Genomic DNA, 24,627 nt, shown 5'->3' on the forward strand with positions numbered 1-24,627 from the left:
TGAGGCTCCAAGACTAGTATATTACATTTACTAGTAGGGTCAATGTATTATTCAGAGTCAGCTTTGGCTGCAAATTTTGAAGACATGACAAAACTCACCTTTGTCTCGTAACCCACCGCCTTCAACTTTCTTCAGCCTCCCAAGCCCATCGTCAGTATAATGTCCCAGTCTACCACAGTTCCGAACCGTATGGTGACTTGTGCTAAAAATGCTACTCAGCATCCTGGACACATTTTGACTGCGGGTCGTGTAAAAAGACGTACTGTTGCTCAGAAAGCTGCTGATGACCAGCGTGAACAAGAGGAAATGGAGGCAAGTGAAGCCACTGTTCAGGAAGGTTATCAGCGTATTGCTACTTTGCAGGCCAAGATGCAGGCAGATGAAGATGCCGCACGGGTTGACGCACCTAAGCCCAAGCGTCCCCGTGCACGCGCTGTAAAAAAGGGTGCAAAGGCCATGGAGACCTCAACATTGACCACAGCTCTCAGGAAGCCTGAGGCAGGCGCAGAAATCACTGCTGATCAGGTCATTGGCACCAAAGGCAAGGCTGGTGGTGGGCATGGAGGTAGAAAGGTAGCAGCCAGTGCTAATGTGGAACACCCTGCGAGTGGTGAAGAGTTGAACATGCCAGTGCCAGGGGCAGCCAGGGGGAAAAAACCATTCAAGCAGGTGGTGAGGGATGCGATTCAAGCAGTTGTAGACGTTGATATTAGTATCGATGGATCAACGATAACAAAGGCACGTGATGGAGATATCACATCTGACACGTGAGTGTCTTACCTTAACAGTCACGATGAAGCTCCTCCTGACTGAAACCGCACTTTTTTTCTTCAATCTTTCAATACTCAACGATGATGCTAAAAGCCCTAAGAAATTTGCACTTGCTGGACGTATCCCAGGTTGGATGTCAACTATTCCGGCCACCATATATGGGCCAGCCTCCAAGGCAAATCCCTCTACCAGCACGTCTTCCATCCAGCGGTCCAACATATCCAGCTCCGCTCCCCTTTCTAAACTCACAAAGGGGAGCACTATGAGTAGCAACAGCGCACCCCCACTCACACCCATCAGTACTCCTGATCCCGAAGGCCACACGGGGTCTACTTACTCAAGTCTGTTTGCAGACGACAAGTTTGATGATGACGAGCCCTCAACAGCTCTTACAAACCAAGGATTTACAGTGAGTCTAATCACATTTATATTCTAATTCAATGCAATTTTAACCCCACCACAGGGTATTCAATTTAGTTCCAAGGCCTTCAAGAAGGTGGTGCCTCCGAATGTTGCACATCGCGACACAATCCCAGTACCTGATCAGTTCAATGCCATCGAAAATTTCGACAACGACTTCCTCATGCATTCAGATATCGACGACGGGGCAGATCCCATCGCGGCCGATTTTACACAGCCTACCTCCCTAGTGGACTACAATTCCAATTCCGACTCTGAGCTACATTCTTCAGCCCGTGAATCTGACCTCGAGCCCCCACCCCTTGCACAGAAACCCAGCTCTCGTTGCCCTGTTTTAGTGGACTTCAGCTCGCAGCCAGCAAGTCAAAAGCGGAAATCAACATACCTTGATGCAGACGACGACTTAATGACACTGTCATCTGAAGTTGAAATCATGGAGAGGCCCGATGCCATTATCCAAGTCAAGACCAAACCTACTGAACCAGTATCTCTGCACCGGCTGACGTCTGCAGTACGCTTCTCATTCCTCATTATGCTAACATTTTACTGACTATGATATGTTAGACTGGCGTCACTGCCACACTCAAAGCCCCTGCAGCAAAGCAGCTGAAGTCCTCCATTCCAGACACTCAGACCGCTGCCCCTCGTACCAGCGCTGCATCATCCAAGGCAACAAAGCCACCAGTGGAGGTCCTCCGTCGTTCTCTCTACAGGACGCGCCACCTTCCTGATGGATATTCGACGGGAAACAAGTGGAAGAGAGAGTTCGTCCCGACTGTCCTTCGCTGTGTTGGCGATCTCGAAGAAGTATGGACCATTACTGACATAGATTTATGCCGTGTCCTGCAGTCAGTCTGGAATGGCGTCTACAAAGGTAAAATTCAACACACGGTCACTGTTGATGGGCCCGTTATCTCCATGGTAGGTGCTTTTTTGGACGCTACTGAAATCTGATTGATTTTTTTATTAGAGTCTCCAGCGGTTGTCAGATTGGCGCAACGCCCTCTCCCAGTCTGCCCTCATTGTATACGCACTCTTCCTGATCTCACAGGACGATCTCACTGCTGATAAGGACCGCCAAGACTTTTCACGCACCCTCCTTAAGGACTATGCCTTCTTGTATGGGGAAATAACAGACGACAGAGAGAGGTTGTACCCATTCAAGTCTGATCTTATCTTGCAGGTCCTTGTGCACCACATGACTTCTTCACTTAATGCCATCGACTTGACGCTGGATACTAATTCAGGGCTGGGGAAAGGCATTCTTTCTCTTGTCACGGCAGCGGTGCGTGTTTTTTTTCATCTGCTCATACAGCTGGCTCATTCTCCACGTTTCAGGTTGAACGCGCTGTCAAGCTTTTGGCCAAGGGATGCATGATCTTGAGCGAGATTGACACCACCCGCAGAGGCAGAGGCAAAGCTCCCCAGGCGCATAACAAATCCATGGGAAAGGACAGCACTATTCCACTGGCATTTTCGGATGCCAATTATGGCCAGATCACCCGGTCTTACTTAGCCGCTATCGAACGTCAGCCAGAGTCAGTCCTTCTCGAGATCTCAGAGCTCGCACTGAGCATTGCCGTGAAGAGGTCTGGCGTGCCAACAGACATGAACAGCGAGGAATCTCAGGATGAGCGCGCTCTCATCTGCTAGATGCAAGTGGTGCGCTGTCCTTCATTTTGTAGTCTAGCTCGCGACTGACTATTATTTGTTATCAGTACTACTACTCTACTACACACCCTCATTCTTCATGTGCTGTCTCGTCATCACCGCCGCTACTAATATTAATATTGTCGTCATGCATCCCCTTCGTCACGCCGCATCTCAATTTCTCATTTTTCGCTCCATATCATGACCTTGTATTTAATGATACTTGGCAGTACTTGTTTTATACTTGCTCTCCCTTTTTTGCCCGTATCTTACTTTTCTGTGTACCGTTGAATTAGCTTGTCTGCTTGCCTAGCTTTAAATGCAGTGTTTTCGTCATGTTTTCTCAAACCGAGTGTGAACAAGTACACGCAATTTTAATAAGGAGAAATAAGGTCGCATGCTTGTGTCTACTTGCTACTACTTGTGCTGCAGTCCATTCTCTTGAGCAAGCGTGGAAAAAGGTAAAATAAGTACAAAAAAAGGTGCAACAAGAGGAAGGGGTTCTACTTTCCGAGCTTGTGCAGCTTGTGACAAGTGGACGTTACCTGTCCTTGTGCGCAGCTTGTCCGTCCTTCCGTGGGAAAATAAGTGGGACAAGTGACGGAAAAGGCAATCAAGCAATGTGAGAATTTACTGATGGTTAAACAGCTTTTGCGCCAGTGCCTCCAAATCTGAGAGGGAGACATACCACAACTTCAAGCTTGTTATGCATCACTATGACAGTAATATGACAGTATAGCCTGGCCTTAGCGCGTCTTGTGGCGCCCTTGCTCTTTTTTTCCCTAAGGCCCTTGAAAAGGTCAAAAAGGCCGGTTAAGACATCCATGATTTTCCTGATGTATAATCTTTTTTTCGATCGGATCGGTTGATCGCACGACGTTCAACGCTAAGGTTTAGAAATTATAATTTTCGTGGGGCACAGGTTGTGTATTGTACGTGCCATGGAGCTTCGAAGGGACGCCCAGAGAGTGGGCTCTAGTCAACTTTGAACGTGGTGGCGTTGAGAAGCAGAATTTTGTGCTTCTCTGAGGCGACGTAAGTGATATGCCTGTTTGGGTGTTACATATATGCCGCATGTAAGTTGCCTGGCCCATTTTGCAATGTGCATGCAGCGCTTTCTTGAGCAGCAACCATGGATTTCTCAAAACTTTTAACAACACTGGCCCTCGATGGCGGTGACGTTCCTCCACGCTCTACGACGCGTCCCACACGCAAACCAAAATTCGTCAAGTTTCTCCCCGGAGATATTGGCGAAGGCATGCCAGAGATTTGCTTCGAGGGTGAGTGGTTGCGGCAACTTGCCTGAGGACGAGCCCTAAAAATACTACTGCCAAGATCCTCGCACATTCAAGCCGAAGCCGGGGCCCCATGGGCAGATTCAGACGTGGGGTATATTTCCGGTATGTACATCACCTGTCAATCCTTCCGAATCAGTGGTATTGACCATGTACTACAGTATGCCAAGGATAATGTCTGGAACTGTGAGTAACTGCTCTAAGTTTGTTTACTAGATATTATATCTGACTCTTCAAATTAGTTGGCGGGATTCAAATGATGTATAGAACCGTGAATTTATAAGGATGATTTTAATCGTCTTGCTTATTTGCCTTCAGATGGCGCATCAAATGTCGTACGACAACCGCGGTGGAAAACCGTGGCCTGAAAAGCAATTTGTAGATGTTCTAAAGGATCGTAAGGTAATACGCTCGTAGTGACTCCATTCTGTCCCCGACTTGTTATTGTCCTTTCAGCGCGAGCAGCTCAGCAAACTTGATCTAGCAGATCTCGACAAGAAGGATATTGTAATCAAGATACACTTGAAGTATGCTCCTCATATCAATATGATGTCCCACCCACTGACATGCTCTCTCAAGGTTCTTGGAAGATGTCAATGGCGACCCTCGCATATGGCGCCAGGTGCGCCTCTCAGCTGGTATGAAGATCGGCGTGTTCCAAGACAAAGTCCTCTCGCCCGTGCTGAACTGGTATCTATTCGATGTTCAAAATCCCTTTGCATACTGACGCAATCGCTTTCGGTAGGGTACGAAACTTCCACTGCTACACGTTCACGGACCTCAGAGACGGCGCTGTATTTGGTCCTGAGGTAAACTGAGCCGCTTTTACCATAGTACATCTCTCATTGAATGCCCAGGACGCCGACGCAACAGACATAATGCATATCAACCAGGCAAGTCTACCCAGGAAATGATGCTGTGAAGTTCTCACACCAGGGCTCTAGGTTGGATATGATTACCTTCCGGATGACAGGTGAGGGCATAATTCCATCGCGTCATCGAATTGATGCTGATGACACCTAGGTATATGCTCGCCCATCTGTTTTCGAAGGTGGGCGATAAGTTTGCGTACTTGTATGACTATGGAGACAAGTGGCACCACGAGATTGAGGTACGGCGGAGTATCTTGCTCCATACCAGATTAATCCCACATCAATCAGATCGAGCAAATTTTCCCCATCGAGGAGTCGTATGGACGTGTCCAGATACTCGGTGGCAAGGGCATGTGCCCAGGTGGTAAGTTCCTTTGCTGATGTATACAACATCTCACTTATCAAACCGTTGTCCAGAAAATATGAGAGGGTCATACCAGTACCAAAACTTCCTCAAGGCCTACGACGCTGATTCATACATCGAACAGTAGGTTTTCCACTGGCTTTCCCTTCCGTGTTAAACATCTCTCCAGGGCAAAGAAAAAACGCGAGATTCTTGATTGCCCGAATTACAGAGACTTCGGCAAACCTCCTTCTCTGTTCGACATTGATGTATTTGACATCAACCAGGCTAACGAGCGACTCGCCGCGGCACTTAGCTCGCCCAACTCAGTCAGGACAGGTATGAAGGCGTTCACCATGCCCATCCACCATAGTGCACTCGATCCCGAGATGGGCAAACTCAAGAAAGGCCAGAGCATCCAGCGTGAATGGGACCACGAGAACCACGGATATTGGCAGGAGACCACTTCCAGCACGAAGGACAGAAGGAGCCAGTCGGCTTGTGCTGCTTGTGGAAAGCCTGGTGGTCAGGATCTCAAGACGTGCAGTGGTTGTAGGGCCATTTTGTAAGCGTTCATGAATGCACTTGAATGATGTGTTACTGACAGGACAACGTCTAGGTATTGCTCTCCCGAGCACCAGAAGGTATGATTAAGGCATTTTTTCAAGTCTCGTTGCTGACGAACATACTCTTAAGGCGCACTGGAAAGATGTACACAAGAAGCAGTGCTCTCGCAAATACCTCAAAAAGTAATATCATCCTATCTAATCCCCAATGCTGGTATATCATCACTACATGGAACAGTGTAATGTAGATATAACCCATCTATTTCGAAATTTAAAAGTAACTAGTTTCGCACAATCAAACATCTTACCCATTTTTCCTCTGTCATACTACCCTCGAGCGCAAACTAAGCCAACGCAACACTTCGCCGTGAAGTCGTGAAGTCTACATCTTCTGCACGATATGCAGCCGCAACGAAGATTCGTAGTTCCTTGCGGTATAATAACGGTCAGGGACAAGGTTAAAATACCGGTGTTCAGACGTGGACCGTCATCAGAATACCTCATTGATTCAATGTTTTTAGACTCGTACGTACACACGTATAGCATGATGCGTGAGGCCTGGTATATGTAAGTAATACAGCACATAATTAAACCTAGGAAGCTCAACAACGCGGCGGCTTCACGGTTCTAGCCTGTCGCCATTCGCACTCAATTTGCATGGTCGCAACTTACCCACCATTGCGGCGGATGCCCGATTGACTTTGTCATGAAGTCAACCGTTTCCTGCGTAGGACGTTCTTCAAAGGATTCTTCTTGATCCGAAAACACAGCGAACACCATAACGGTGTCAGCTGGAATGACCGCAAGATTGAAACACTCCTTGAGTCCTAAATAGCAGATGCGCGACCAAGCTGAGATGTACTCATATCCTCGTGTCCTCGCAATGAACTCGTAGCCACTGTCCCTGCGATCGAGCAACGCTCCTGGACAGTGTTGCTCCGCGAACTGGATAAGCCATTCGGTGGTGACCATATATCCGTAGTACTGAATATTAGGCTGCCTTGATGGACGGACAAGTTTGAGTGGTTGTGGTCGTCTCACAGAACCCCCAGTCTGTTGGGGAGTTGCAATCTTCAAACAGTTAGAAAGAGAATGGCATGTAAGCATATGAATCCACCTTTAGAGCTTCGAACGTTTTCGAAAGAAGAGAAAACATCTTCGTGATATAGAGGTAAGGATAAGTCGCTCTTGAGTGCGAAGCGTTCGCCAAAGTGCAGAACAGTCGAAACTCAAGTGTGCGCTATATATACGATTGCACTGTGACAGTATGCTGTGGACAATCACAACCTCAGGTGGCGTGCATCCACTTGTGGGGACAGAACTGTAATACGGTGGATCTAGTGGACTCGTGAGCGATGTCCACCGAGATACAATCGAATCTTTCCAGGCCCATCAACAGACAATGCATGAACCGGGGATCCTCACTGACCATGCCTTTGCATACATGCGCTGACAGTCTTGACAGGGGGAATCAAAACCAGACCGGGGGATCTCTTGGACCTAGAGCAGCTCTAGAACTCGAGTGTCAGTACGGAGCTGATGGCACTGTGATGAGTATACAACGGCAATGATAAACAAGAAATGCGGAAGCATGTGCACACGGCAAGAGAATGGATGGTGTATAGTCTGTGAAACATTACCCAAGAGCGATGACGGCATGGTCACTTGCGATACACATTTGCATCGAGTGCGTTCGCTGATAACAGTTCGGGAGTCGATCAACCCGCTCGTCAAGGCAAAGGGGGAAGCTATCCGTATAGGATATAGCGCTATACGAGATGGTGGAAAGCTTGCTCAGGACGTTCGGATCTTTATCATGCAGGGAGGCAGGCAAATCAGTACATGCATTAGTCGCCGTTTGAGTTGGGATGAAGGGATCTGCTCCCGATCGAATATCCTAATTGAGCCGAAGTTCCAGACCCGGAGATAAGCTGGTTTTTATCCGTGACTCGAGAGAGCAGTTCACCCCATTCCGTCATTGGAGTCTCAGTCTGGACATATATGTACGCTCACTACCCACTCGCCGTTTGCACTCCAACACACTTGACCTTCTCCGTCTCGACGTCCAACGACCTCACGTTCCTATCATCGTTTCCACTTGCGACAAGTACTCTTGCTATTCGGAGAAAATGCTATGTCCCATCCCCATCATCTCGCCAGTCTTCACCTACTGTGCGCCGCTGGTCCCATGCCCGGAGTGATCTTCCGAACATGTGACAGTGCGTCGTCCGCCGGGTAGGTGCGCAACACCAAGTAGTACACAGCTGGTATGGTCCTTGCGGGGCGTGATCACTGCAGCCTATTGCTTCTCACTGGTTAGAGAAGACATGGTCTCTTGACTATGGCAGACCATGGACTACGTAGCCTATACGAGAGGAGCCCGCTGGGACCTTAAAATTAGAACGATTTATTTGGGAACGGCAATGATTGCTGGTGAGCCCCTGGGCCCATCCTCTTTCAGCTCTTGTGAAAGTCTATTCACAGAATTTTGGACGGTTTGGGCACTACCTATATAAGGGTTACTCAAGTCCGACCGTCTTGGAGAGACCTTTGCGGAATCCGTAAGTGAATTTTTAGCTGTGGATGCCTGAGTTATCACTCATGAGAAACACCGTTCAGACCGACTCACACAGATGCACTCCATGACTGATACGAGGACCTACTGTAAGATGTGCCAGTGGGAATTTTGGAAGCTCGGGACACGTTCGCTCAAATCATATTTTTAACCTGCGTCCCATGTATGATCTTCTTAGGCTAAGTGCTGTGTAAATGAATCGCTCAAGTTGTGTGACTGACACTATGTGCGTCTTCTGTATGTAAGGGACTACCCTGATGGTGATAAGTGCTCGACAAGGCGTCGCACTTCGTCCCCACTTCCTTTTTGCGGATTTGATGTCTTCGACTCTTCAGCAAGCATGCTTGCAGGCGCTATCGCGTGCTAAAGTTCGAATCCTGCCCTGCTCATATTCTTTCCTACATTATTGCATCCCCCTCATCACCGTCTACATGCACTTGTTACCAGCATTAAAATATTGCTTACGAGGAGGTCACGGACTTGTGAACCCGCGCGCTGCGACAATTCTACAAATTATCGGGAACCAAGTGGCGTTTCTTGGACGGTCTCATCAGACGATTCGTTCAGCCCAGGCACGCCATTATGGACAGTAGGATCGTCTTCTATCCTTCTCACAAATGTCCTGACCGATGTAAAACCTTCGAGAGCTTTGAGCGATTTTCCACATTTCAGTCTACGGTCAATGACGCAAAGATCTCCCCCACGCACGCGCTGCTTTTCTCAGAGGCAGCATTCTATGGCGGTTTTTCTAAGCGTTTTTGGAAGGAGGATATCTCCGGATGGTACTGTCTTCGTGTACCGACGTACAGAAGTAACTTGGGCGTCGGGCAATACCCTTCCCGATGATGAAGTAGAGCTGATCTGTGGCCTTCATTATCTCGCATGTAATTCTCGCATCGGAACAGACTCTGACCGCTTTCTGACTCTTTCCAGCAAAACGAGGTCCACCGTCCACGAGGCCAGCTTGCCATTATTTGCTTCATCGTGTCATCATTTGCAGCTTGGAGGGCTGACCCCTCAGACTCAACGGTAGGCTACTCAGCATATGACCTGTCATTTTTATGTGATCCTCACGCTCTATCTAAGACTACAAGTCATCAGCGAAAACAACTCAAAAGTCTCCGAGTTCTTCCGTGTAGGGAGACCTGCATTTGTCCGACAGGTTTGTGAATTTAACGTCTACCATCCGAAAAGTGCTAAACATCGTCTAGCTCCCAAAGGCAGCCGCCCAATATAACTTAGTATTTCGCAAGCTTCTTTAGATGGATTCCATGGTCGGAAGGTCAACTCACAGACTGTAGCGCACTGGCGGAAGTACTTGAACGAAATAACATAAGCAACGACAATAAATTCTCAAACATTATCTTCGAGAAATGAATGTGACTCTGGACGAGAGGTTGCGACAAAGACAGCTAAAAGCACAACGGTAGTATCAGGGTAATCCTACACAAAGACGTACAGCAAGGATGAAAGAGGATCCAAGACCAATAACTTGTAAATCTGTACCAGACAGCGAAAGCAATGTGACATAGAACTACACCCCAATATGAATGAAAACAATTCTCTGCTTGAGAGGGACCAATTTCTTCACGGCATGTGTAGCATGATTGAGTGCTTTGGCCGCCTTCGTACAGTCCAAGACACCCTCCTTCAAGTCCTTGAATATATTAGTATAAAAAGCCTCGACAACGTACTTTGCGACTTCGTCATCAACCACCCAAAGTGTGCCAATGACACTCTTGAACCCTGAAAATTGTAGACCGGCTGCGAGGTGGATGACTTCGTCGAGCGTCTCCTCATCGCCGACGGCCGTATGACACGCTAATAGGAATGCGAATTCGGCTTCCGGAACATTGTTGTCCATGATATCGAGCAATGTGGGAGGTTTATCTCTCATAGCGAAGCGTGAGTTATAAGGCTGCTCGCGGTCCTGTTTGCCATGACAAGCCAGGTGCACCCAGGTGTTGCATTGCAAGGCTTCGAGTGCACCTGCCTGTGTAGCTTCGTTGCCCGAAAGAGTAGTGAACTCGACGTTGGGGGGAACGAGTTTATGGACCAGCTCGAGCTCACTGTCCACAGTGGCGAGCGCCGTGCCTTGCCCTGCGCCTGGCTGACTTTGTCCGATTGCCGCGAAAGACGGAGTCGCACGTGTCTTCATCGTCTGTCGAGACCTGATCAACGCCGAAAGCGTCGGCGTGTAGGAGCAAATGTACATATCCTCGAGGCATGGTTCCCGTCCACTTCTATCTGCCTTCATTCGAGAGGGGTGAGCTGCATGGAGAGGAATGGAAGTAATGGCTGCAGTTGGACACAGCCAGATTCGGGAGCGAGGCTTCACTTTGAGATCATGCCGGAGTACATTGACAATGGGTAGCATCATCTCGTTCCATATCTCGCGCAAGAGTACTATCAACTCAGACCTTGACTCCGTCGGGCCCATGAGAGATGCGTGCCGTATTGCCATCGTGAAGTCGTCTTTGAGCTTCGCGAGATCAGCGAGAGTGAGAGAGGGGAAAGGAATATGAAGGGCCCCCCCTGACGTCGGGACAATGATGGCATTGCAGGAGTATTGGCTCGCGATGAGGATAATGACTGGACCACGGCGCACTGCCACTTGCAAGTCTTCGTATGATGGTGGGAGCAGGAATCGCGAGAAACCTTCAGTATTGCGGATTTCCGCTGCTACAGCTTCCCACTGCTCTGTACACCTCCGGTACTTCACCGCTGCCTGATCAGCAGTAGCTCTGTCGGTGATAGTTGCGGAACCCTGAGCGGTGTCGGAAACACGCTTGCTCAGCTCCGAAAATTTGTGAGCTAATTCTGGGTTCACTGCCTCGAGGTCCTCAAGTGGAGTTCTGAGGCGAGAAGCCAGTGACCACTGTTGGCCACGGCCATGCTCCACAAGTTCAACAGCCTTCTCTAGGTTATGACGGCGCAAGGCACAGGACGCCGCATCTACAGGGAGTGTTCTGGCATAACGGAAGACGGCGGCAGCTTGGCGCCGTGAAATGGTAGATGATCGTGTTGACAAATGAGCGTTGAGAAGCTCGAAAAACATTACATAGGCATCCAATGCAGATCCATGACCATGCTGCTCCGCTGCAAGAGTCCAATTATATGCCATGATGATGCGCCGAGGAAAGCCTTGAATGGGGTGTCGTCTAAAGTTCTCCACTGCGAGTGACAAATCAGCAGGGTTGTCTTGTACCCGATAACGAGACATATATGCCTCCTGCAGGCACCGGTAGCTCGCATATCTATCTGGGTGCAGTGGTGGAAAAGTTTCCAATGACTCTTGTGAGAGCTCAATGGCCTCCTCGATATCTTCAGTGTTCCGAGTGCGCGTGAAATGAAAGCAGAGTGCCCAGCTCAAGCCGATAAGAGTTCTAGAGTACTCGACCGGATCACGGTGTAGCTCGATGGCCTCGTTAAGATCCTCGTCGGCATGTGATTTGTCATATCTGATTTTGAGCGCATTGGCAAGGCCGCAAAGTGTGACGTCACGTTTTCGACGCCCAGGTGGGCGCAACGTCAGTGCATCGCGATAGAGGCTGATAGCTCTGTTGATGTCATCTATGTCACCGCGTTGGTTGAAACGGTCGCGGAGGGCGGTCCCTAGGTTGTACAATCGTGAATCACGAGATTTGTGCCTAACAGGGCTCAGGCACAATGCTTCATTGTACAGAGAGATGGTCTCGTCGAGGTCGTCAGATTTGCCCTGGTGACCGAAGCGGTAGTCGTTGAGTAAAGCAGCCAAGTTATTCAAGTAGCAACCAAGATCAGGATGTCCCTCAGGACACAGAGAAAGGGCTTCACGGTCGAGTTGTATGCTCTCGTCTATATTATCCATGCTACCACTTTGTCAAAAGCGTGTTTTGAGTGACTGCGAAAGCTGGTTGAGGGCGCCTAGACGGTGTTGATGTCCAAGAGGACAGAGCTCGAGTATGATTCGTTGAAGGCGGATGCCTTCATCGGATGCGTCTATTGGAAGATTGTTGTATTCGCGAATAACATAATCCACACCATTAGCCCCTTCCGCGATGCTCCGAAGATATGTGCCCTCGGGACAGAGGGGTAGTAGCTCACAGTAGATCTGAGCAGATTCGCGGATGTCGGTAGCTGTATGTTCCTTTTTATGGCGCTAGGTCAGCGCTTCAGTGAGATAATAGAGGGATAGTGGATGATCGAGGTGGCCCTGCGGACGCAATGAAAGGGCGTCGCGGAATAGAGAGGTGATGAAGTCAATGTCTTTAAAATCATTACGATTGTACCCTTGAAGGCGTGCGCACGCAAGGTTGGTCAGTGCAGCTGCACGGTCAGGGTGGTCGACCGGACACCGCTCTAAAACCAAACGAAAATGCTCCACAGCATTGTTCAGGTCAGACACCCTGTTGCGTGTCACATATTTGGCAAATCTTGTGTGGCCCGCATCTGTTTCTCGAGCGATCTCGCAATCAATAATGGACTGCGTTTTGCGATCTGTCAGCAAAAGCCGACAGCGCGAAGGCTGGCGCCGCCACTTACATCAAACAGTGCGTCGTCCTGATTTCCGGGAAGGTTAATAACAGTGGCTTTCAGCGTGAGGGAAGGGTGGACGCTACGAACGAGTGGGAAGGACAGATCTACGACACATTAGTAGATGTATATGAATGAGAAAACAAGTTACTCATCGAAAGGCTCGTTTCCATGACGGAGCAGCTTATCCCACGATATTGCAAGTTTCCCGATGACTTCCCCATTGCCTAGCATTCGACCGAGCTCAAAGGATGCCCGGATCTCCACCGATAAGTTAGGTGACGCATGCGGTGATCTAGAAACCAATCATTAGTACCAGAATCACGTCCGCAAGTCACTGTAGAAGTCTTTGCATGATCACGGTATCTCCCCATGCTACGGATTCGTCGGATAATAGGACTGGGGCAACTGATGTCCAGAATCGAGTTTGATGGACACATAAATACCTGCAGGTATACGTTCAGACGGGACTTTAAGATTTTTTTCCGCTGATAACTGTAATTGGTGAATGAAGGTCACAAAACGAATACCAAGGTGGTATGGAGCGACCCACCTTCGAGTCTGATATATTGCCCATGCGAACTACCGGGTATGATGGCGCGACGATACAAATGACGAGCAACACGTTGAAGCATTGAAGATTGAGTGGTAGGTGGAATGATGCGTGATTAGACAAGACGGGGAGTAGCGATATGTGGGCTGTGGATGAAATTTGGGTGAGAGGGTGATAGTTGAATGATCAGGGATGATGCTGCACGTACGTATTTCCATGTTGTTGATGGGTATGATGGCACTAACGGCAGCGGGGGAGCCTGTGGTAAACAAGTGGGCAATAATGGCATGGTCAGTCATCAATGAAAGTGGCCAACCATGGACCAGGATGCTGGTAAGCAGTCTGCTGGAACCTGGAACAGACATACGACGCCTTGCGATGCTGAGCCAACCTTCCTACTCTCGTATCACTCATACCCGTCATTTAGTAAACTGCAAGAGAATAGATACGAAACCAGTGTATTTCTTAGTGCATACAATATCAACAAAGTGGTGAAAACGATAGAAGTCCACGGCCGCTAAAAAGCCAAAGTCAATACGAGTTCGACTGAGCTGATACGATGGGAGAGGATGATCGAGACCGTCATGAAAATAAAAACGGTAGAGTAAGGATCCTCCTGTTCATTGAGAACTGACGTCTGTCCCTGATCAGAGCTGTACACTACGCTGTTGCTTGATGTATTTGTTGGTTGGCCGACTTGGGTGCGGTTGATAGCGAGAAGCACAGACTACGCTACGAGTGGTAATTGGAGGTCGGTAGCGCCAAGCTTCGGATCCTAACAAGGCCAAACATCGAAGAGTGAACTCCGTGTATGTACTGACGTGATTTCCAGTTTCATGATCACAGCAGGCTGTTGATACGGTAATTGTCATCGAGTCCAACCTTGTAGTTGCCCAATACCCTTGTAAACATTCATTGCTATCAATTTCCATCAACCGGAGAGGTATGTAACTCCATTGGCCCGGAGTTCAGCAGAGCTTAGCTACTTGCATTCGGACGTGCAGAGGCCTAGGTAAGTATGGGTCGAGCGAGATCAATGTACGGCATAAACAGGGATGGGAAAGGGTAGAACAATGCCCGTCGGTCCTGGAGGCCCAGCCTTGACCTCGACCTCGGGAACAGGCGCAGGTGCAAGCGCGAGGGAACGACACTTAGCGAGGCTCGTAGTACAGTGTAGTTGATGTAAGAACGGCGGTTTTGGAGACGCAGGTGAGGCATACGGTGCTTGAGTCGCAGGCGAGTCTACCTGTTGTATATTGGAAGGTCCAGCGAGGCCGGCAGGGTTCGTTTCTCAGTTGCAGAGATCTCAGGGGTTGTGCGGGAGAGGAAACGATGGGAAAGGAGTTTGTTGTTAGAAAGGTGTGTGGGCCTTTCTCATTGGTCTTGGGGCGTGTTTTTCTGCCTTACTTTGGGCGGATATGAAATGGGCATGGTGTTAACACTTGTCTTTTGATCATACGGCGCTGCACAAGCCCACAAATCATTATGGTGCTTTTTCGTCTTGTTCTCTCTTTTACCACACTTCGTTCTCTTTGGTTACTACTTTATTCTGGCTGACATTGGTGCTCCGTCTCTATCTTTGTCTTTCAATTTTTCACAACCCATACCCCAACGAATGCTTATCCCTCCTCAGAGACTCTGACCCACCCCAACTCTTAGCTCTAACATCACTCTTCGCACGCAATCTCCAAACTTCCAACCCGCACCTGCGGCATCTCGCAGGGAAGCTCGCTGAGTCTAGACTGGTGACGGAGTCGCAATCTTTACAACGTCAAAAAAAGAAAACGGCAGGTAAAGAGATAGATCTACCTTTAGAGCTTCAAATGATTTCGAAAGAAGAGAAAACATCTTCGTGATAGAGAGGCAAGGAGAAGTCGGTCTTGAGTGCCAAGTGTTCGTCAACGTACAGAACAGTCAAGACTCAAGTCTGCGCTATATGTGGTTGCACTGTGACAACATATGTTGTGGACAATCACAGTCTCGGAGCACGTTAATCCAATTGTGGGGATAGAACCGTACAACAGTGGATCTACTGGACTCGTCGCGTGTGATGTCCACCCAAAACACAATCGAATCTACCCAAGGCCATCGACAGACAATGCATGAACCGGGGATCCTTACTGACCACGCCCTTGCGCACATGTGCTGACGGTCTTGACAGGGGGAATCTCTTGCTCTGCTATGTGAGCACACTGCATTCATGAACTTCATCTGTAGACCGCATTCTCAACAGCTGCAAAATTCACTGTAGCACGGTGACTTTAATGAATGTGTGATTGATTCTGTACGCTCAAACACCCACCTCGAAGACTTGATTTTAGTCGGGATGCGGGTGAGTCATGTATAAATACTCAATTATACACGTAAAATGAAAAACACACCTGAAATTAATGTTCCAAGTTCTCAGGAGAAGGTCCTGGGCTGCCTTGGGTGGGTAAGATTGTATTTCGGTTAGAAAGTCCGAGGAGATGGTCAAGAAACGTTATGCATTGGGATGCAGACGGTATTAGCACATGGCGATAAAAAAAAACATGGTAAAACAACAAGAAGCCTGACCGTGTTCGTAAATTATCACGGCAGAGCACAGGACAAGGATGAACGGGATGGACAGAAAAGATAACAAGAGACGGAAAGGGTGAGATGGAGGATGAGATAAATAGGTGCATCCAGTAGTAACTGGCTTGATTCATAAAAGAGACAGAAGTTTATGATGCTTTCCCAGCAGGGCTAGTGAACAACAAAGAAGAAACCATTATGGACACAAATCCAAGAGAAGGTCATGATCTAACCGTAAATGAGGAAATGAAGACGGTGAAAATAGATAGCGATGATAATTTCCTGATTTCGAACCGTAGCGCCCAATATTGATAAGTCCATGCCTTGTGGATAATATCAAAACCAACAAGAAGTCTGATAGGTTGCAACGACGTCGTCCAGCCGGGTCGAGTGGTAGATACAAGGGATTCTGTTCTTCATGTTGATACAACAGGGATTCCGCATGATTGATGAAGAATGAATGCGTCATGAAAGTGTATTAGACGTGGGGGAACCAATCAATCGACGAGGATCGGAAAAATAAATCAGCCGCTTGCGAGGTCGATACTAGCACCAAGGACGCCGCCTCTGTCATGGTGAAGGCTATCAATGAAACCACCGACTGCGCCATGAGTGGTTTGGTAGTGCTGCCGCTGCTGCTCTTCTTCAAAAAGCTTTTTGCCGACGTCTGCACGCAGGTTAGCACTCAGACCAGATTTGAGAGATACTGCTGCGCGCGGCGCGGACGTAACAGCAGGGGAAGGAGAGACATTGATAAAGTCGTTGAGATTGAAAGGGACATTGCCCGGAGTGGGTGGGGCCTGAAGGCTGTTTGATGGCGAACCCGAATAGCCATTCGAAGTATCACTGCGCCTAGATGGTGAAGGTGGAGATGGTAACAACGGAGAGGATTCAACACCCAAAATTGGGGTAGGTGGAATAATCGTTGGCTGTAAAGGTGGCGCAGATGCGAGAGATCCGGAGGAAGCGGTATCCAATCGCATTGACTGGCTCAAAGGCTGCGTACTGCCTTGGCTAGAGGGTAAAGTTTCTGAGGTAAAGCTGCGCTCTGATCTCAGCGAGCTTCTAGCATCCTGGCCTGCAAAAAGGATCTTTCCCTTAGTGAGGAGAGATGCGGAACCGCTTCCAAGGGCTCTGTAGGCTGCGTGATCTTGAGTATCCCTGTCCCGGGTGGTTGTAGGACGGACAGGTGACGGCGATGTATGTAGATAAAGCATGATATTGGCTGCCTCCTCGTCTGCACGAGGCGTCGAATAGATGCTGTCTCCTGAGTTACGAGGGGGAGTGGCTGCCCGAGGCATGGTAAATGATGACTCGGCTGATGGCAGCAGCGAAGTCGCTGCTGTCGTCATGCGAGCAGAACTTTGTGCATATTGCGACAAAGACTGGAATGAACTCGCATCAGATGCGGTGGAGAGCGTGGACCGCGGGGATGATACGCTAGCTACGGAAGGGCGCGACTGGAGAAGCGATGTCAGAGTAGCCACAGCTTGCCTCTCTACATCCGCTGAGGCCGCTGCGGACGCCTTTTGCTTGCCCTTGTCAGCACGTTTGGGTTTGGAGCGAGTCGCATCCTCCTTGCGGCTACGCGACCGTGCGCGGGTGCTCTCTGCTATACTACGTATAGCACGTTCAGATCCTCGGGGCCGAGATCCGGCAGTCGAGCGAGCGGCTGCCTGGACAGGAGGGTCTGTTGAGTTACGGACCGTTCGCGCCTGTTTGGACGGAGGAGGTCCGAGTAGGGTAGTAAACAGGCTCTGAGTCGCGTTGGGACTAGAACCTGTCACAGCCGTGGGATAGTGGGAACGAGGAACGGATGAGGCAGAGGTCGCAGATATGGCGGGAGGAGCCATAGCTCCACGCCTTGCGACTGTGCCCTGCGTAGCGGGGTTATTGTAATAGTTGTTGCCGCTGCTGGCCTTGCGCTTGGTGCCGATCAGGCGCGGTGGAGCAGCAGCCAGGGCACGGGTTTTCGCCTCGAGGTCAGTCAGTTTGACATGAGAAATATTGTGGGTGGCCTTGTATGAGGCATATGACAAGCGGGCGCGAAGATTGCGCGTCACCTAAGGAAGAAAGACAGGAGTATGTTAGCATTCTCGTATTATATCACAACCGCGCCCAATACACAGCAATCTCAGCGGAGGATCCGGTATACGAGCACCACAAAGTAAACAATATTCTTAGTGCCCCTCCACATCGCTGGCGCGAATAGCTGCCCGCCAACGCGTCCCACGCGGGGCGCTCAGTCTGAAATGAAATAACTCACCATCGAAAGTTCTGTACTCGCCATGACTTTCTGGATAGCTTTCAGCCTATCCTCCTTCTCTATCGGATCGACATCCATCGATGTGGAAGGGCTGTAGGGCTGTAGATAGGTCGTTGGTGGAGACGCTGAGGTCACCGAAGACGACGGAGTCGCCATAAGGAGCGCGTCGCTGGGAGTTTCTAGCAATTATATACAGAATAAAGCACAATATATCACAGCGAGAGCGTTTGGATGGTCAGCAGCAAAAAACTGGGGACCGTTACAGACGACTAAGAGAGGATATGCGTCGTTCTGTGAGACGTCGAGGAGCGCGTTAAGGAATGGAGCACGCGCGACGACGCGCTAGCCTTATTCATCCGTATTCCCACGGGTTGATTTACCCGCACTCCCCGGTTTGTGCCTGTTTTTACGCGCAAATAGCTAATATTGGCTCAAAATTCACAGAAATGTTCTTCACGAAATTCAACGTTGATGAGAAAAGAACCTCGAGTTATCTACACTTTCCATTACGTTAGTCAGGAGCGTGTAGTGCATTTCTGGCAGGCAATAGGACAAACTGATGGTCCATGTTTGATCGATGGGGATCGGTGACCTCCATGACATGTAAATGAGGTCACAAGATATAGTCTCTTGATGCCAAGATAACCGGATTTCACGCGGGGCAGGAATAGCTGTACATAGCCTAGCTGGCAGTTATGACTTTCGATCAGGTGAGCATATGAACGCCCATATTGGTTCATATCTTCCATCCAGAAGGCACTAAGACAGTTCCTACCTTGGACGACGCTCCTTCACTCCTTGTTTGGGCTGTAACTGCGGAGTCTTTCACCACCGCTTCCCAATACCATCGCGGAAGTAATCCCACGCGATCTTCCCCTCCTTCGACATCCTTGACGTCCACGTCGTCTAGCAAAGCAGCAGAGACCCCTGTCTTTGGCATGAATTTGATACGCCAGACATCACCCTTCGAGCCTCCTCTGATGGTGTTCTTGAGGAAAGATAGAAATTGGTCTCCCCATGCTAGACACACATTGGGATTCCAGGCACCAGGCTTGCCTCGAACCAGGCGAGGTATCTGAACGGTCTGGAAGACTTGCGTAGTCGTCAAATATCCTGATGGCTTCCTAAATCCAACAAAAACCTCCTGTAATGCAGTGTATAAGAAGGTACTGATTCAGTATCAAGCTTTGCATACCGGAACTCCGAGCAGAAATGACTGAAAGTAGAATTTCAAAAGCTTCCTGTCACGTAGCCTCAGGGAGTTAAGGTGGCTGAAACGTAGATACTACTTACTTTTCAAACTTAGCTTCGTCTTCCGCGCCACGAATTGATAGTGAAGTTTTAAGTTCCACGAAGTTGTCAGTATTGCCGGCATATTTTCCTGCAACAAATAACGTCGCCCTATCGGTTGATGCAAAAGGAGCCACATACCTCGAATGCAGTCTACTTCTCCACCAATGATGATCCGTGTGTCACCTAACTTTGTTTTAACAACACTACACCACTGTACATTGGTATCAACATCGTCGCCCCAACCAGCAGCGCTCGAGGAACCAGAGGCGCGGTGTTCATGTCCACTGGGAGTTGGTGAGGTGCAATACGATTCAAATGAATATCCATAGTAAGACTGAAGTCGATGCCGAGGTGTCATGTCATTCCTTCCTCGGCGTGAGCAAGACGTACATGTAAGAATGGAAAAGGCTTCACTTTTCCTTTAGCTTTGCATCTGAGAGATGCTCCTCAAAGTACATAGTACCATCGACACACATCACGTTGAGTTCCCAACCAACGCTCTCTTCGTAAGGTGCCGTCAATATTCTCCCTCATCAAAATCATTCCCGCAGGTAAACAAAAATCACACAGTGAATGGAATAATATCTCACTTGGTCATAACCCCTCTCCAGCTTATGACTCCAATATCCGGATTCTGCCCTTGAATACTTTTCTTGAACCGTGACCATGCGCTCAATAAACCATCAATGCGTCCACGTTCTTCCGGGCGCCGTATCCAGTTGGCGTAACCATGATTGAGATCTGCACCACGTGGTGGATCGACGAAATAGCGCAATGCAGAATCATCAAATTGAAGAACACGAGAGGGTGAATACGAAAATGTGAGAAGCTGACTGGGACGCTGAAACGCGGGTGGATGTGAAGCTGGATGTGAATGGCTTGGAAACGCAAGAGTACCGCTGCTTTCTATTTTGGCTCTAGCCACTTTTCCAGCAGATGAAGGATCATCCTCTGCAGGCCGCTTGAGACCCATGAGAGCTGCTATTACTGGTCGGTGGTGGTCGAGGATGCAAGCAGTTTGTTTGTTTCAGAAGCTTTTGCCAAACAACAGGCAACACGTCAACTCGTGTGCAAAACGTGACATTAACGAACTTCGACGAAGTTGGTAATGCCGTACGAATCAGGGCTGTACCTGTAACTCCGAGGGCAACTTGTCACGGAGTGGCCGACAAGGCCTGGGCGAAGATTGCCCTAGACCGCGCCAAGACGGGTCGTTTAGTGGCTCATCTCCGTCTTGTGGCGCTCAACAAATATCGAGGCCCAACTGTAACGCGCGTGTTGAACAGCCATCTTCGGTGCATCGACGCTTCGTTGAGGTTTCGCAGTCCGCGCGCATACGGGCCTGCTGCGAGGTTCAACCTTATTTACTTTCTGTGATGATGATTCATTGAATGGAAGCAACGTTGAACCGGGGCTGTGTAATGAAGGCTTACCCAGAGCCATGCCCGAACGCCGGAGGGTTTTCGAAAGCCTAGGCTAGTCATGCACTTCAAATCGGGAGCCCGGTGAGTTCATGGGATGCTCATTCACGCCACAACACACATTACCCATGTGATGGCTCACGCGCATGCATGAACCTGGTGAGAACGGTGTCACAGACCTTTTTGAGTATAGTGCATTGGAGGAACTCTCAACCTATCCTTGTCCCAAGGTCATTAGACAAATCGAGCGCTCACTTCAGCGCTAAAGTTTCATGTCAAATTCATTCACCCGTGCTCATCAAGCCGGTCACTTCTTGCCATTCTTGCAAAAGATGCCGTCATGCTACTCCTTTTACTCAATTTGCATCGAGACGTGTCACTCCCTTAACCGAGGTTCGCCAAGCCCAATAGCACGCGACTGTTTTGCTGTCGCATCGTCACTAGTACAGCAGCAACGGACGGCACTTGCTAGAGCCTGGTCTCAGAGGCAACGTACTTATGACTTGCCTCTTCGGCGATGGCCAGCACGGATCACCACGTAACGGCGGCGTCATGCCGTCAGTCAGCAAAGCACCGCACCGTACTTACTACTCCAAACACGACGTGAATGCGTGTCCGGGTCGGGGTGCCGCGGGTAATTAGCATGAGCCCTCGCTCTCATAAGTACTTGCACCGGTTCTCTGTCCCCCTCAACTTTTTCTCACTGTACACTAGCAAGCACTAACGACTCCCGTCATGATGTTCTGTCAGTACTTGTTCCCCACTTTGTTTTCCCAGCCGCTAACAGCCTGACTGGTCTAGTTACGAAGAAACCCAAACCATCCGCGCTTCCTCCTGGATGGCCATCGCCATTCCACAATAAGTGTAGTCAACGAGACTGCTACCACTCCAACAACCCGCAAACAGTCAAGGGTGTTTACCAATGCCGCGGCGTCCCCGGAGGGTTCTATTGCGAGGGTACATACAAGATCTCATCCGCCCGCGCGCGCGAGACAGAGCACTATCTGCAAGAAATGGCCATGGCTCGTAGATCGGCCGAGGAGGAACAGAGGAAGCGAAAGACATCCGAGATGAGGCGGCCTGAGCGCCGAGGAGTGATGAACCCGGCTGATATGAGAATATCAGATGAGCGGAACAGACTTGGCGTGGGGCAAGCTCCTCGCACGAGAGGCACGGAAAACAAGAGACCGCCAATATTTGCACCATATTCGGGTCATCGCCCTTCTCAATCTGTGATAGAGTCGGAGTACCAGACTGACCAAATAATGATGCATCTCTATCCTGAACGACAGATTCAACCAAGATGGTGAGCAACACGCTTGTCCATTACATTTGATGCTCATGAACTCGTAGGATATAATGAACGCACTTCACGAGTCTCATGAGTCTTTCGCATTATATCATATTTTAGGGTCATCCGGGGCCAGACTCGTGCTAATATGTCATTCCCAACACGAACTTACATATAATTATGTTCTATCAGGACACTACACGTATTCTATTTTACACTTTCAGCGTGTCACTTATACTTCATTGACCACAAACGAAACTAAAGGCTATTTCTTTCAAGATGCACCGCGCTGGACCAGTGCCGATGCCTTCGGTGACCGAGATGTGATCTAGAATGCGAAGGGTTCCGGGTGGCTGCAAAAAGACTCAGTGAAGAATAGCGACACACAATCGGCTCAAACGGCCTACACACCTGGCGTGTACTGGGGGATGACTTCGTGCCCGAACTCGTTGATACGTCAAACATCGTGAGACATACCATAGCGATTCGAACTGCTGCCTCAGCGAGATATTTACCAACACAGATCCTGAGTCTTGGTGAGCACTTTCTACACTTGCAGTCCTTGACCTGACACGCCGCCTTCCAAATCCGAACTGTTGCTATCGAAGGTCGTCCGAAAGTGTTACATCTCCTTAATAAACAGTCAGGCATGAACGTAGAGGGTTCAGGGTACATAATTTCATCGTGTGTCATCGCCCTAGCAGAGTCCATCAAATGATCAACGGAGGCACGACGGTTCAATTACCATATACCGGTAAAGACAATCGTGTCTGACAGCGCATAGTCAACAGGGATCGGAGTCTTACGGATTAACACCTGAGTCACCTTTAGGTATAGAATGTCCGTTATATATACATCACTCTCCGTTTTGATGTACCCCTGAACCGCATGTCAATAATTCGAGTGAGGGGATGCTCTCACCAGTGGCGTGACCTGACACCATCGCAAGACTTCACAATATGTTGCCTCGAGGTAGACCATGGATTCCCGGTCGCCAAAGTCCGGCATCCTAGCCTAGTGCCTCAGTAACTTCACCGATCTTCACTTGAGCTTTCTTTTGCACTTCAGGGAACATGACCATGGCCATCATAAAAGCTAACAGCGCTGATGACAACTAGAGAGATATCAGCGAAATGAACTACGTTATTGGATCGATGCGATGCAAACGGATTCAACAGTGCCTAGTATCGCCATCAACATTCTTGCTTTCGAGTATGAAAACAAACACAGACCTGTGTGTGTTGTACCTGCTACCGATTGCCGATTTAATTAAGGCTTCATCGTTTTCAATCATCTTGAATAGCACTGACTGCGGAGCTGTGCCATCAGCCTCGAGTAATGATTAACAGATTACACCATGTCTCGGAAAGGATAATGCGACCCATTGTTTTCTGCACATACCCATATGGCCTGTCCTGCAACTCACGCGTAAGCTTTCGACATCGTCAAGCACACTATTTCGGTTGTTAAATTTATTGCAGCCGTTGATAATGCATCTGCCAGACTCACTTTTTGAAATCTGCTCCTGAGCACCATTCCGGTAAGTATTGGACTGCATATAAAATATGAGTTAACACCGTCTACATGCTGCAGAGAAGATAAATGACACGTGTAGGGAACGTGACCAATGCAGCGCCAGGAAAGAACGAATGTGTCAGCATCTCGCTAACCCAATCAGCCATGGAAGCAAATAGGTCGTTCCACGGAACCATTTCATAACCTTGCATGATCGTTGACGCCGGGAATCTTCAATGCATTTTCAGCGAAGAAACTGTTGAATGCGACAATACTCACGTTCTGTTATGGATCATCTGGTGAACCTTGCTAAGCTGGAGGCCCTGGTAGACAGCATAGCTTTTCTATGTTTGTGAGGCGCAAGCGTAATGAATTGAGACGTGGGTATTCTGAATTCTGGGTAATCGTCCTCCTTCTTCCCTGCACCAGCAGTTTCCATGATCAAGTGGAGGAGCTCGCGCGAAGGACCATAGAAAATAAATACCACATTGAAGCTCCAGTCCATCCTATACGTGGAGACATCATTACCACCTACGTTTAGAGAAATCAAGAAGTAGCAATCTCGCAACTTGACACTCGAGGACAATTGGAATATTCTTTTCGAGAAGCTCTCGTGCGACGTGTTCTGAGTTAATGATCAACATCTTCCGGCCGAGTATCTCGACGTAGAGGAGGTCGCCTGCAGTCCAACAGTATAAACATCATTCATCGGCAAACTTTGGGCT

The 24,627-nt window shown here is 49.0% G+C and overlaps 8 protein-coding genes across 8 annotated transcripts; 3 read left to right on the top strand and 5 right to left on the bottom strand.

Moving 5' to 3' along the window:
• Positions 1-159: 159 nt before the first annotated feature.
• Positions 160-2,844, top strand: EDB91DRAFT_1249763 (uncharacterized protein; the record flags this gene model as incomplete). Its single annotated transcript, XM_041323135.1, has 6 exons — positions 160-742; positions 789-1,180; positions 1,235-1,702; positions 1,756-2,112; positions 2,162-2,476; positions 2,530-2,844. The coding sequence occupies 6 exons, from the start codon at positions 160-162 to the stop codon at positions 2,842-2,844; spliced, it is 2,430 nt and encodes an 809-aa protein (XP_041175911.1).
• A 1,060-nt stretch (positions 2,845-3,904) lies between these two features.
• Positions 3,905-6,234, top strand: EDB91DRAFT_1141110 (MM3350-like domain-containing protein). The gene is made up of 16 exons (XM_041318992.1): positions 3,905-4,121; positions 4,177-4,241; positions 4,298-4,322; positions 4,379-4,407; positions 4,455-4,538; positions 4,593-4,663; positions 4,716-4,826; positions 4,882-4,945; positions 4,994-5,029; positions 5,081-5,109; positions 5,160-5,247; positions 5,297-5,372; positions 5,426-5,495; positions 5,542-5,916; positions 5,971-5,995; positions 6,048-6,234. The coding sequence occupies exons 1-16, from the start codon at positions 3,974-3,976 to the stop codon at positions 6,102-6,104; spliced, it is 1,353 nt and encodes a 450-aa protein (XP_041175912.1). The 5' UTR covers positions 3,905-3,973; the 3' UTR covers positions 6,105-6,234.
• A 27-nt stretch (positions 6,235-6,261) lies between these two features.
• Positions 6,262-7,073, bottom strand: EDB91DRAFT_1083155 (uncharacterized protein; the record flags this gene model as incomplete). The annotated part of the gene is made up of 4 exons (XM_041315586.1): positions 6,262-6,345; positions 6,455-6,475; positions 6,590-6,970; positions 7,035-7,073. The coding sequence occupies 4 exons, from the start codon at positions 7,071-7,073 to the stop codon at positions 6,262-6,264; spliced, it is 525 nt and encodes a 174-aa protein (XP_041175913.1).
• A 2,786-nt stretch (positions 7,074-9,859) lies between these two features.
• Positions 9,860-12,342, bottom strand: EDB91DRAFT_1347912 (CHAT domain-containing protein; the record flags this gene model as incomplete). The annotated part of the gene is made up of 1 exon (XM_041325945.1): positions 9,860-12,342. One exon carries the CDS (start codon positions 12,340-12,342, stop codon positions 10,027-10,029), a length of 2,316 nt encoding a protein of 771 aa, XP_041175914.1. The 3' UTR covers positions 9,860-10,026.
• A 291-nt stretch (positions 12,343-12,633) lies between these two features.
• Positions 12,634-13,859, bottom strand: EDB91DRAFT_1347913 (uncharacterized protein; the record flags this gene model as incomplete). The annotated part of the gene is made up of 6 exons (XM_041325946.1): positions 12,634-12,957; positions 13,017-13,089; positions 13,159-13,302; positions 13,387-13,502; positions 13,561-13,706; positions 13,769-13,859. 6 exons carry the CDS (start codon positions 13,857-13,859, stop codon positions 12,634-12,636), a joined length of 894 nt encoding a protein of 297 aa, XP_041175915.1.
• Positions 13,860-16,445: 2,586 nt separating this feature from the next.
• EDB91DRAFT_490157 (uncharacterized protein) lies at positions 16,446-18,706 on the bottom strand. The gene is made up of 2 exons (XM_041327447.1): positions 18,383-18,706; positions 16,446-18,179 (listed from the first exon to the last, which is right to left on the bottom strand). The coding sequence occupies exons 1-2, from the start codon at positions 18,536-18,538 to the stop codon at positions 16,641-16,643; spliced, it is 1,695 nt and encodes a 564-aa protein (XP_041175916.1). The 5' UTR covers positions 18,539-18,706; the 3' UTR covers positions 16,446-16,640.
• Positions 18,707-18,814: 108 nt separating this feature from the next.
• EDB91DRAFT_1141131 (RAI1-domain-containing protein) lies at positions 18,815-20,740 on the bottom strand. Its single transcript, XM_041318993.1, has 6 exons — positions 20,266-20,740; positions 20,090-20,200; positions 19,814-20,040; positions 19,676-19,763; positions 19,578-19,623; positions 18,815-19,526 (listed from the first exon to the last, which is right to left on the bottom strand). Exons 1-6 carry the CDS (start codon positions 20,646-20,648, stop codon positions 19,119-19,121), a joined length of 1,263 nt encoding a protein of 420 aa, XP_041175917.1. The 5' UTR covers positions 20,649-20,740; the 3' UTR covers positions 18,815-19,118.
• A 995-nt stretch (positions 20,741-21,735) lies between these two features.
• EDB91DRAFT_490216 (uncharacterized protein) lies at positions 21,736-22,551 on the top strand. The gene is made up of 3 exons (XM_041327448.1): positions 21,736-21,841; positions 21,898-22,402; positions 22,450-22,551. The coding sequence occupies exons 1-3, from the start codon at positions 21,832-21,834 to the stop codon at positions 22,454-22,456; spliced, it is 522 nt and encodes a 173-aa protein (XP_041175918.1). The 5' UTR covers positions 21,736-21,831; the 3' UTR covers positions 22,457-22,551.
• The last annotated feature ends 2,076 nt before the right edge of the window (positions 22,552-24,627 follow it).

The sequence above is a fragment of the Suillus paluster genome (genome assembly GCF_016628075.1).
Source record: "Suillus paluster strain FC165 chromosome Unknown EDB91scaffold_36, whole genome shotgun sequence".
Classification (NCBI taxonomy): Eukaryota; Fungi; Basidiomycota; class Agaricomycetes; order Boletales; family Suillaceae; genus Suillus; species Suillus paluster.